General features: G+C 44.1%; 1 protein-coding gene and 1 long non-coding RNA gene across 2 annotated transcripts; one reads left to right on the top strand and one right to left on the bottom strand.

Annotated features, from left to right (window-relative positions):
- The first annotated feature begins 307 nt into the window (after positions 1-307).
- LOC118207392 lies at positions 308-2,898 on the top strand. The gene is made up of 3 exons (XR_004761372.1): positions 308-473; positions 1,918-2,015; positions 2,413-2,898. It is a non-coding gene; the product is annotated as an uncharacterized LOC118207392 (long non-coding RNA).
- Positions 2,899-5,318: 2,420 nt separating this feature from the next.
- Positions 5,319-11,533, bottom strand: LOC118207391 (probable E3 ubiquitin-protein ligase DTX3). The gene is made up of 4 exons (XM_035380900.1): positions 11,038-11,533; positions 9,140-9,357; positions 6,044-7,952; positions 5,319-5,769 (listed from the first exon to the last, which is right to left on the bottom strand). The coding sequence occupies exons 1-3, from the start codon at positions 11,359-11,361 to the stop codon at positions 7,835-7,837; spliced, it is 660 nt and encodes a 219-aa protein (XP_035236791.1). The 5' UTR covers positions 11,362-11,533; the 3' UTR covers positions 5,319-5,769; positions 6,044-7,834.
- Between the last annotated feature and the right edge of the window lie 657 nt (positions 11,534-12,190).

Below are 12,190 nucleotides of genomic sequence, written 5' to 3' on the forward strand. Positions count from 1 at the left end.
CCAGGTGGAGGAGTTAAAGTATCTCGAGGTCTTATTCATGGGTAAAAGTAAAAGGGATCAGGCGATCGATCGTCGTGTAGGTGCAGCGGCTGCAGTGATGCGGGTGTTGTATCGGATGATGGTGGTAAAGAAGGAGCTGAGCCAAAAGACAAAGCTCTCAATTTACCAGTTGATCTTCATTCCTACTTCCATCTATGGTCACAAGCTATGGGTGGTGAGCGAAAGAGTGAGATTGTGAATACACGTGGCTGAAATGGGGTTTCTCTGCTGGGTGATGGGGTTTGCTCTCCTTGATAGGGTGAAGAGCTCAGCCATCCGCTGCTCCTCTGCATTGGGAGGAGACAGTTGAGGTGGTTCGGACATCTGATAAGGATGCCCCCCGTGGTGTCTCCCCTCGGGGGTGTACTGGTGTACTGGGCACATCCAGCTACTGGAGCACTGTGGCTGAGATGCAAATTCATTACAAATTAAAGGTAAACCATTATGGTTGAAAACTAGCCATTTACCAAGCCTACCTTCTCCTCAGATAGGCTTCTCAAAAGTAATGCCATGCATGTTACTGAGTTTTATATTTCCGTTTAACTTGAGGTCAAAATAGTCTCTCAGTTTGTTTGCTATCATGCACAGTTGGCAACTTACTCCATTAATGGTATGGTAATGCAATGCCATTTTTTCCTCAGTTGCTTTAAAGCATTTTAGAGCTACAGTGGAGCATGAGTAATGTATGGTTTTGATTGTTATGTCTGTTGTATTGAAATAATGCCAATAGCAATTCAACACTGTATTCTTGTGTATTTGAGGCATGTCAGTAGACCCACAGGTGATGTGTACGCATGCACTTAAGTGAACATGCAGCATCCTACATGTCATATCATGTCATACTGTTTACAGACACGTGAATCATGCAGTTGTACAATTGTAGAAATTAACTAGCTGTTATTACATTCGCTGTTTTCATTGCATTAACCGGTTTTAATTTGTTAGCCGTTGTTGCCTCTGTGCTTTCACTGTAATGTCTGTAATGACCGTCTCCTCAGAGCCCTCCTGATTTCTGCAGTGCTCTGATAGGTTTGTGAACAGCTGAAGTGAATGATTATTTTTCCTGTGTCAGACGAGAGCCGCCATTCAAGACCTCTCTATTGTTAGTTCCGTGTGGACGTTTATTTATGGCCATATTAAACGGACAAAAGATATTTTTCCACCTCGCATTTGAAAATTGTACAGTGAACAAATTTGCATGTTGGCTACATTTCAGTAATCCTGTGACCCCTTTCCCAAGGCCACAATGGATGATGGAATATTAAAATGTCTGGATGGGGATGTGGGGAGTGCGGGAGTGAGGGTAGGGGGGAACGGGGGGGTGATAAATGACAGCGGCCAAATTAAGAGGCAGAGGAACAGCAGCCTGCCTCTGAAACCATTGGGTTATGTGTGTTTTTATGGAGAGCAGGAGGGATGGACGGAGAGCCTGCATGTCCGAGACTTAATGACAGCCTCCCATTTGGAAACGGGCTGATAAAGGCAGTGTGTTTATTTGATATGGGGATTAGGGATTACCTCCATCTCTACGGGACATAGCGTTAGCTGCCATCCCAGGGAGGACGCATTATTAAATAAAAAATAAAATGGGAAAAAATAAACCCTGAAGTCCCTGGAATCTAATCCTTGCGTTCTGAGCTCGAGGTGGGGGGGCTGGGGCGTGGGGGGCATGTAGCTTTGGCAGTGCCAGTCACGCATGCCGAGTGGCTCGTCCTGAGACTTTTGGATCACAATGGAGGCATCGAGGGACAGGGCGAAAATTTGTGAGTTGAATGTTCTTGGGACTAGACAGAAACAGACCTGGAATGTTCACATTCGTTAAAAGAATGAGAGATCCTGTTGCATAACCCTGTGGTTTTCTTCTGATTACGTATGCAGGTCACAGTATGTACCACTGCCAAGTGTGATATTCTGGGATCCTGCTGTACTGTATTACCTGGTTGGTGTAGCAATGGGCACACAGAGTGGTCATACAGGTAACCTTACACTAATCCAAGCTCACATTTAACTTTTATTGCTATACATTTTTCTACACATATTTCCTCCCAATTTGTAATGCCCAGTTGATTGTGTTTATGCCCATTTTGGAAGCTCCGCTGCTGGGTTGGGAACGCGGCATGCTGCCACTGCTCATTTCTGCTGCGGTCCACCATTCGACCATCCGTAGTCATAGAGGGGGACACTTCACGTGCAGATGGACCTTGGCCGTCCTGTGGCCTAAACTTTCTTCCACCTCTGAGTGACACTATGGCTAGATTATACACTACCCTGTGGGGCCTGTGCCATGGTCTTTCTGTGAAAGAGTGTCTTTATGCAACAAAATCAGCTGCTACACACTGAACTAGATCCCTATTATTATTATTATTATTACAGCTTCTCACTGCAGTCTGGATGACAGAAACCCTGCCCTTCTTCTGTTGCAGACCCACCCCTTCAGACTGCACCATGACCCTCTTTAGCAATATTCTTTCTTTCTTTTTGGGTTTTCTTTTGGGATAATATTGCCAGCATAGCTATCTAAGGATAGGTTAGCTGTGTGGTGGTATTTGCTTTTGTTTTCAGTTCTAATTGTTGGTTTGTTCAGTTATTTTTGGGCTTATTAATTATAAATGGGCCTTTGTGCCTTCTTGGTGACATCGCACTTGTATTCCTGAGATGAAGAATGTCCTCTACTTTTTCTAGTTGCTCTGGATAAGAGAGTTCACTAAGGGATTGTAATGTAATGTAAAATGTATTCTCATTATTATGTTCCTATTATTTCTTTTAATTTTTAAAATGTATTATGTACTTTTATTTCCTTATTCATGGCAGGTGGTATACCTCATGCATAATTTGTTTAATTAATGGCTAGATGTTTACTTAAAGATGCAGTATGTAAGTTTTTTTTTAGAATACTTTTGTTCATATTTGGTTAAATCTTCTTCACATTCTGACAAATATCAATAAATTGTAAGCTCTAAGAAAGAAATCCAGTCCCTCTGACTGCCTCAGACTCTGCAATCAACCACTCTAAATTTCACAGCGCCTGAATCTTAACAACCAATCAGGACAGATCTCTGCAAGGAGGCCGACCAGGAGAGCTCTCAGCCTGTCAGAGATATTGCTATAGCTAGCTAGCTAGAGTTTGGACAAGAACATTTATTGATAGAGCACCATTGGTCTAGTTTACAAGGGCTCTGCATCAGCCCAGTAAGGTGCGCTCTCATTGGCGCATGGCAAGCTGGTAAGGAGGAGTTACCAAATACAGCCCAGCAAGCCAAGGAGGTGGGGAGTGACAGTGGGTTACAATATAGGCGCAGTGACGTTTAATGTGTGTGTGTGTGTGTGTGTGTGTGTACATGGTTGCAGTGGGGGTGGAACTGGCATGGCCTGAGACCTGGCCCGTTTCTGCAAGAGTGACTTCACTGACAGTGTCGGGGGGAGGCGGCCCAGATGAGCCGAATTATAGCACGCTTCTGTGACAACACATCGTGGGCTCAAAAAAAATCAACATCCATTAGCAAACCCCCCCACATAACTGCCCCCCACCATATCTACCCCTACAATCCCCAACCTTTCTCCCCGCCCCCATGATGACCTCATACTCCCATGCCCTGCCTGGATTGGTTATTCCAGTGGTTGAACCATCAAAGACCTCCTCACTGTGTGGATTTCTCACTGTGAAGCTTTTCATCCATTCCCATCTCTCTGTGCGACTGGTGTTAGGGACAGGGCCAGTCTATTATTATTATTATTATTATTATTATTATGTTAGTCTATTTCATAATTTAAAGTCCATAACAGGGGGAGGTGGGCTGTGGGTTTCAAGCCACAGCCTTTCCTGCTGCTCCACACAATTACCTTTCGCTTGCTGAGCTAAAGACCAAAGGCCTTAACCCAGGGAACCAGACTCACTTATACATTTGGGCGTTTTCACTTGTAATGTGCTCTGGCAGCACTGGATAACTCCTGTCATGTTAATAAAGTTTGGATCATTGAAGGGGGTAAACTGGTGTAGGAATGAAGTGAGAAGCCTGGATAAAACTGAGAAGAGAGGGGGAGAACTGAAGGGGGGGGAGAAACAGATGGAAGTCAGAAAATACAGAGATGGACAAGTGACAGAAGAAAGAGTCAGAGAGAGAGAGAGAGAGATGGAATGGGAAGGAGAGGGAAGGGGTGACCAGATGGGCCTCGGCTGCCTTCAGGAAGCAGCAGATGTCTTGACATTCTGAACTGCTGTGATGGCTCCACCCTGCCCCCGTACCCACGATCAGTGCCAGGCCATTAATGGGATTGACAGAAATAGAGGACCACTCCAGTCACACCCAGGAAACAGCACTGCCAGTTAGTCAGCAGCCAATCAGATGGAGTCTAAGTGTTGAAATGCGTAAATCCTGTGCAGTCCCCTATTTGGGGACTGACGGTTGCATTCTCAGTTGAGTTCATCAGGGAACCAGTAGGGGGCAGTGCAAAATACAGTAACCCTTCACTTATTCAAACTTGTGGTCCGTATGTCAAACTTGATCAGATGAAGTATTTTCCAGGAAAAAACATTTGATGGGGCACATGAAGTTCATAATTCTCCTTCATAAGGACATACGTTGCTTCACCATACTTCCAGTCAGTCTTCAAACCATTTATCCTGGTGAAATCTGTTTCACAATCTTCGAGTGGCTAGCGATCCCCTCCTGCCGTAGTTACTCCTCTGTGACACAATGCCAGTAGGAGAGCAGAATCGTTGTCCATCTCCACACGCCAATTGAAGAGTCATCTCTTGTTGGGATCTTGGTTCCCCTCTCATTCCCATCACCAACACTCATACGCTTTGAATGAGTTCAGGTTTATGGTAGTTTTATGGTTCTGTTTTTCTTTTTTGGGCAGGTTATGGGTGTAATATATATGTATTCCAGATTTATATTTTGTTTCTTACTTAGCATAGTTCTTTTTAATAATTAATGTTATTAGCCAAGTCTGGCATTATTACTCATGCAAATCAGGTGAGTGAACTTATGTTCTCCTATATTCTTATACATCTCCTCCACAGGTATCTTTTGGCAAGAATATCTGCTAAATGAATGCAATGTAATGTAATGCAGCATACTGTATACAACCAGGTAAACACATTTAGTCAGGTTTTTCAAATTCCAAATGTCCCCGCCAGAATAGCTAACAGATTTCTCAACATTTTACCAGGTATGCACACTGAATAATAACGAATGCATATAACTAGAGATTGCCCCAAGATGCCCTTATATAAAAACATAAATTTCTTCATTTTTTTATAATTGAATAACATTATAGATTTTTGCTGCGATACACTGTAATTTGTACACGGAGAGTACATCTCTTAATTCAAAACAAACGAAATGACACCTTTGCTTCCCTTCTTCTAATGAACAGATGGACAAGGAGAAACCTCTCTCCTCAACTGTAAGTAAACTTCTAACAGGTGCAGAGCTGTCACAGTCACTGAAGACTGTGTGTCTGCGGAAACCTGCAAGGGGACAGCAGCCCCTGACACTGGAAGAGCAGCCTGGAGCACGACCCTGTCTGAATCTCTGAGGTAGCATTCGCCCCTTATCGTTTCACTGATCGGAACTGACTACTGATTGGCTAGGTATGCTTTCTGCCATATTGCTTCAACCCATCTTTATCAGTTGAAGGATCAATGTGAATTTGGAGTTTTCTGATGCAGCCCTGGTCCAGCTTCTGTCCGCAGCATCAGAGGCTCTGCAGGTTCAGATCATGACCCTGTGCGAATAAGATGAAGTGAGACTCAGCAAATACAAGCCCATCACCATGAGTTGCTTATCTGTGAATTTGCCCGGCACCGATCCGAAACAAAAACAAAAATAAGCCCAGTGTGTTAGTGTGTCACTGTGTCCACAATGCAGAGGACATTTAACAAGGTAATATGTGAACCAAGTCTAAAATTACATGTAAGCCAGAGGTTTTGGTATTTCATCTGAAACCCCAAAATGTAAATCACTTCAATTAATTAAATGTGGAAATAAAAACAAAATACCATAAAACTCTTGCACCCCACAGGAGACCTTCCGGAGATGAGAATGTTCAGGTGACTGAATCCTTTATTTCTTTATTATCCTGGAGGGGGGCTCATTAAACATGCGTCTTCAATGTTTATATGGTGGTTGGGTGGAGAGGGGGGTTGCCCCTTTGGTCAGGTCATGGGCCTAAGAGGTAACCATAGTCGCCGTTCTGAAGCCACATAGGTCTCCATGGAAACGCGTGACTCATCCCCGTGCGTACAGGGGCTCATCATTCCGCTCCCCATGTCTGCGGCACCACTGGCCCTGCCGTTTCGTAACCAGGGCCGGTTTATCCTGCGCAGTCCCGTGTGCCGATGTGAGCAGACGTCGCCCTCTGGTGGCGATGAGGAGTAAGTACACACGTGTCATTGCAACAATAGCAAAAAAAAAAAAAATCCCCCATCAGTCTGGAGTCTGAACCAGATGGAAAGTACTTAGATTTCTTATCTAAATCAGCAAAGGTTTTCCAGCCACGTAATTGGTTTATTGCACGTGGATCGACAGCATATCTTATAGCTCACATCTGAACAAAACTGAGCAACTGTTACGAATGTCACTGGGCCTGAGGAGACACAGTACCCACACACTGACACTGCTCCCAAATGTGATGCAATCATCAAGAATTTTTACTGTGCACCTGTGGTTAGATTGTATGTGCACACACCTCCTTGTTTACACTGCTACCAAGGTAACTGTGACAAGGAACAATCCACAGGAGGAGATTGTGTTACAAAAAAGCTCCCAAAAAGCTTAAGGAGGCTGAATATGTCCCCTTATGATGACAGAGTGTTATCCATCATCACTCTTAGTGTCACACTAAGAAAAAGACAAGATGCCAATTTGGATTAGTGTGTGAGGGTTGAGTTAAACAGGTACCAAGGCAGTGTTGGGGTTGTGGGAGCCAGGACTCCTGAACACGTCTTAAAGGGATAGTTCACTTTCTCGAAATTTTTTTATCACTTTGCAATATCACAATGTTCTCGACTAGCCCAGACAGTTTTTTTGGGCAATGAAGGATATTTACATACTTCCAGAAGTTTCTGATGACCTGCTGGCCTTACAATGGCTAGTACAGGAGCATCAAGGGGTTGGGGTTTAAAGCAAGAAAACACACTTCAAATAATTCCAAAGCAACTTGTACAGCATTATGTTTCTGGAGGCTATAAATACAGGATGCTGTATATGAACACATTCACTTAATAGGGTTTATTCACAATTATTTTGAGGTACCTCCTTCTTGCTCAGTTCAATAGCAGCATGTGCTATTCACTGCCAAGGTTAAGGACCAGAGAGGCTTGGTTTAGAAGCAGCTGGCCTGGCAAAGGGGTAGCCCACTGCACTGTCTGTGCTGTCGCATGCTTAGCATTAGCCAGGCTAAAACATGAGCCAAAACTGAAATATTTCTGAAAGACCAGAAAGTTAACTATGCCTTTTAATTAATTTTCCACTTCAAAATTTCAGCTCAGTTCAGCACAATTTATTGTGTCATCATCCCACACCATTTGCACAGCTTGGGTCAGAGGGAACATAAGGAAACTTTTAGAGTTCTGCACTGTGCCGTGTCTTCTACCTGGGTGATAAAGAGATTGGCCTTTGTTGAGAGAGGAAGGGGACTGGTGGGCTCCTCCTCAAGTGAACGCCTTCAGAACCGACCCTTAAAGTCGCAGCACACAAGGTGTGTGCAGTGCAGTCTGCCGCAGCCAAGGTCATTACAGCGGTCTGTAACTGCAGCCCACGGGCAGGTTAATATTGGGGCCCACGCTTCCTCAGGACTCTCGAGGGTAAGTACCGTCCACAGGCTCGCTGAGGTCATCCTCCGTTACACCCTTCAGCCTCAGCTCCTCCTGGACCCTCAACAAATACCCCGGATCTGGGTACCCAAAGCTGAAGATGGAGAGACGGACGAACAGACAGACAGACATTACTGTGATATTCTATATGCAATTCCAGGTGTTCCAGCCACATTCTGGTTTTTACCACAACTGATTGCTCCTGCTTCATTGGTTCAATTAGTTAATTAGACACGTACACAGACACAGCCACACGAGTGATATGCAATTCCCACAATAGGCTGGTTTCTCGTGTACAGGGCAGAAGGACAATCTTCCAGCATTGATTTATTTATTTTTTATTAAATGGAATGAATGTCAACCGTAAGATAATGGCTGGGTTAATTAAATTAAGTAATTAAGAGCAGAGATAAAATGAAAAAACTGCTTCAATTCTGGACCTCGATTAATTGAGCAGGAAAGCCCAGAGGCGGAATACTGCTAGCTGTAGTATTCATGTCTATGTTACCGGCTTCAATATTCATCAACTGACCTTTGAGTGAAAACCAATCTATCTCAGTGCCTGACTGTTTTCCCCAGCATACCATGAGACAGAACCCTGTGGTAAGTGCTGTAAAATGTTGTGTGTTTGTCGATATTAGATTTACTGTGTGTCATGTAGTCTGCTAATTACTTTGTGCCACTTAGACAGAGTGGATGCAGGCTGTCCTCCTAGCTGCTGTATGCACTGGCCATTGCCTTGATGATTACAGATCACACAGAGGATACACATTTGTCCTGTGCACTAGTTATTCTCCACTTACTATCTGACAGGTAAACACTACACAAAATATCCATAACATTTACATTACAGGCATTTATCAGACGCTCTTATCCAGAGCGACCTACACAACCTTTACATAGCATTTACATTGTATCCAATTATGCTACACTGCCGCCCAAGCAATGTAAATGGTAAATGGTAAATGGACTGCATTTATATAGCGCTTTTATCCAAAGCGCTTTACAATTGATGCCTCTCATTCGCCAGAGCAGTTAGGGGTTAGGTGTCTTGCTCAAGGACACTTCGACACGCCCAGGTCAGGGTTTGAACCGGCAACGCTCCGACTGCCAGACATACCTCCTGAGCCATGTCGCCCCAATGTGCATTATTAACTCAGTATGAGCTAAGGTAGAATCAAGGCTGATATCAAGAAAAGTGCAACATGGTCAGAGCCATGTGTAGCTTATACCCAGGTGCCCTCCCACCACCTCGTGGTGTTACTGAAGCTCTGTACCCACCACTGTGGTCCCCCGTGCATGTTGGTCTTGTGGTGAATGTCGTTCCAGGTGATGACGTTGGAGCGGCCGGTGGTGGCCGAGGTGCCGACGGTGAAGAGGAGGCGCTGTGCGAAGGCCCGCCGCAGCAGCCGCAGGACGCGCTCCCCTTCCTCGCTCGCCGGCAGGAAGGCCCGGCGAGACGTGCCGGAGTACAATTGGCCCGGGTTCGGATGGCCGGCCTGTCCACAGATCATTTAAAAAACATTTTAATTAAATTAATTCATTTATTCAATGCAGGCAGTGAAGTCAAATGATTATATAGCCAGGCAGATGCGGGGGGGGGGGGGGGGGGGGGGGGCTGTTCTTTCCACAAAAATATGTGGTGGCAAATTATCATACACCACAGATTTACATATAATTACCCCTCTGTGAAGCATTTCCAGGCTGAAAACAGACTGCACTACGCTAACCCAAGTGACTATACAATCACTGTGTACCTAAATCCAGTGTGTGTAAATAGGGTTTCAGTCTACGGGTCACACTTAGGTAAAGGTGGAGGCCAGGAACCTGAGGACCAGCTCATTTCAGGGCCAGTCATTGTCCCATAATTAGTCCATCACCATTTTCTTTACACATGACAGTGCCAATGACAATGACGACAGCCAATTGTTGGCCAAAACAAAACAATGTGTTGAACACTGTGAGTGGAACTATTATGTTAGCTGCAGAAAGCATAATTTCAAAGTAAGCGTTCATATTTAATTTGTACTAAAGAGGGGCAGCATGGTGGTCCAGTGGGTAGCAAAGTCGCCTCACAGAGAGAAGGTATGGAGGTTTGTATGTATGGAGTTTGAATGTTCTCCTCATGTCCATGTGGGTTTAATCTGGATACTCTGGTTTCCTCCCACAGTCCAAAGACATGCAGGTACACTCTTAAAAGAAGTGGTTCTATATAGAGCATTTAAGGGTTCTATGGCTTGGTGCGTATTTGGAACCCTCAAAAGGTTCTATATAGAATCATGTGGGAGGATTCATTTAGAAGAACCCTAGGGGTTCTTTGTTGCTAAACATAAAGGTTATATATAGAACCCTAATGAACCCTTTTTTCTAAGAGTGTAGGCTAATTGGAGACTGGCTAATTGAACAGCGTGTGTGCCCTGTGATAGATCGGTGAACTGTCCATTAATTTGTTGTATTAGTATTCTTTATCCTGTTTTATTTACGTTTTATTTATCAAGAACCCAAAACCTTAAGGTATAGTGTCATCTCCAGGGGGCTGCGATATATCACACTACCATTGGCTTTTAATGTAACGTTCAGTGTTCGCAGTTGCATTGGATGTAATTTGCGTATAATATGCAGCAGTATTGAATACTATTGTTGTGTTTGTATAAGGACTATGCAGAATGTGCGTAATGAGAAGGATCTATCCTCTGACTATATCAGGATGAGCACAAACTTTTAATTATTATGCCTAATTATTATGCGCAATCTCACAAACGAATTTCTGTGTAGCGATTAGGCATCCTCATAAAGCAGCCCTTTTTACAATCGTTATGTCTGCCATGGAAGTCCGAGAATTCACGGGCATCAGTTCTTAACGAGCGCTGCACATATCCACCAAAGTGTAAACATCTGAACGGGCTGGTGGTGCTCACATCGACTGCAACAATGACACAAGCAATACGTTCGAATGATTAGGAGACCTGAGCAGTGTTTGCTGGGACTAGAAGAGCAAAAACAAAGCGTTTGGTTTAAGGAAAAGCCAGAAAAATAGTGACCTCGACAGACTCTTAAACACTTAGCAGAGAGCACTGACCATTATCCGCAGTGTCATCATACCCCGATTGCACGTCTAATGACCCACAGCCACACCATCGATAATATAGTATTCCAGAGATACGCTGACATATTCTCACCTCCTGTATACCAGCTGGAAAGTGGTAGTCAATTACTATGGTCCCACATGACTCGAACCCGGGTAAATGCTCCCAGCTTCGGGTAACTTTCATCGAGCCGTTGTGCGGTTGCGTTCCAAAATAAGCGCCGTAGAATGTATTACATATCGGGCACGCTGGCTTTAGTTTGAAAACTTCGCTAATACAGCTCGCGCAGAACGAGTGCATGCATTTTTCCAGAGTCCGCTTCTCCTGGATGTCGTCCATGCAGATTATACAGTGTCCTCCTCCCAGGTCAGGACTTCTTGGCCCGCCGGGACGAGACGCATTTTCCGCGGACATCATGAAGCAATTCTCTCTGGCGTGTTTACTGTAAATTGTGACATCAATGCCTGTAATACTCCAGCGCCATCACAAGAAAATATAGCGTTGTCATTCAACCACAGCTGTGATTTCCCGAAGCTTCCTGTATTACAAACTGAAAGTGTACAATGACTCAAATCCTGGGTGGGGCGAAACGCTGAGTAAAGTTGCCAGATTTACCTTAAAACCCTCGATAAAAGAACACGTATTTTAGAACAAAGAGCAAACATGCGAAACGTCTTAAAGTAAAGGATGTCACAAGTGCCAGGCGCCTATTTAAACTGGAAATCTTCTGAAGAGTCAGAAGGTTAGTAGAAGATACAGAAACATTTTCATTTGAGCTCTGATAAAATACTGGACATTGCAAAATTGGGAAAGAAAAAGTAGGTAAAAGCATTTTAAAATTTTGTTTCAAAGAGTCTTGCTAAGGTGCCTGTCGATGTAATTGTGTGCCCTATGGTGCCCAATCTAATCCTGCCTGTGCTGACTATGGCTGGGTCCTGTGATGTGATACATGTGAGAAGGGTTTCGGTCAGTATGGTATTCCCTGCCATATTATTTAATAGCACAGTTGGGCAAGGAGGGCCATAGCTATTTATAGATTTAGCACCAACTTATTCAGTTAGCCCAGTGATTTATGTGATCTGACATTTTAGCTACATTTCTTGAGTCATGAATGACTGCTGAAGCCTGTTTTTATATCCCCATATAAGTGCATGTTATACAGTGATCTAATCTATGAGTGAACTGGTGTTGATGTGTCCAGTGAATTAACTGAACCAGAGTTAGATGCATGCTGATCCTCCTTGTC

The sequence above is a fragment of the Anguilla anguilla genome, chromosome 11, assembly GCF_013347855.1.
Source record: "Anguilla anguilla isolate fAngAng1 chromosome 11, fAngAng1.pri, whole genome shotgun sequence".
Classification (NCBI taxonomy): domain Eukaryota; kingdom Metazoa; phylum Chordata; class Actinopteri; order Anguilliformes; family Anguillidae; genus Anguilla; species Anguilla anguilla.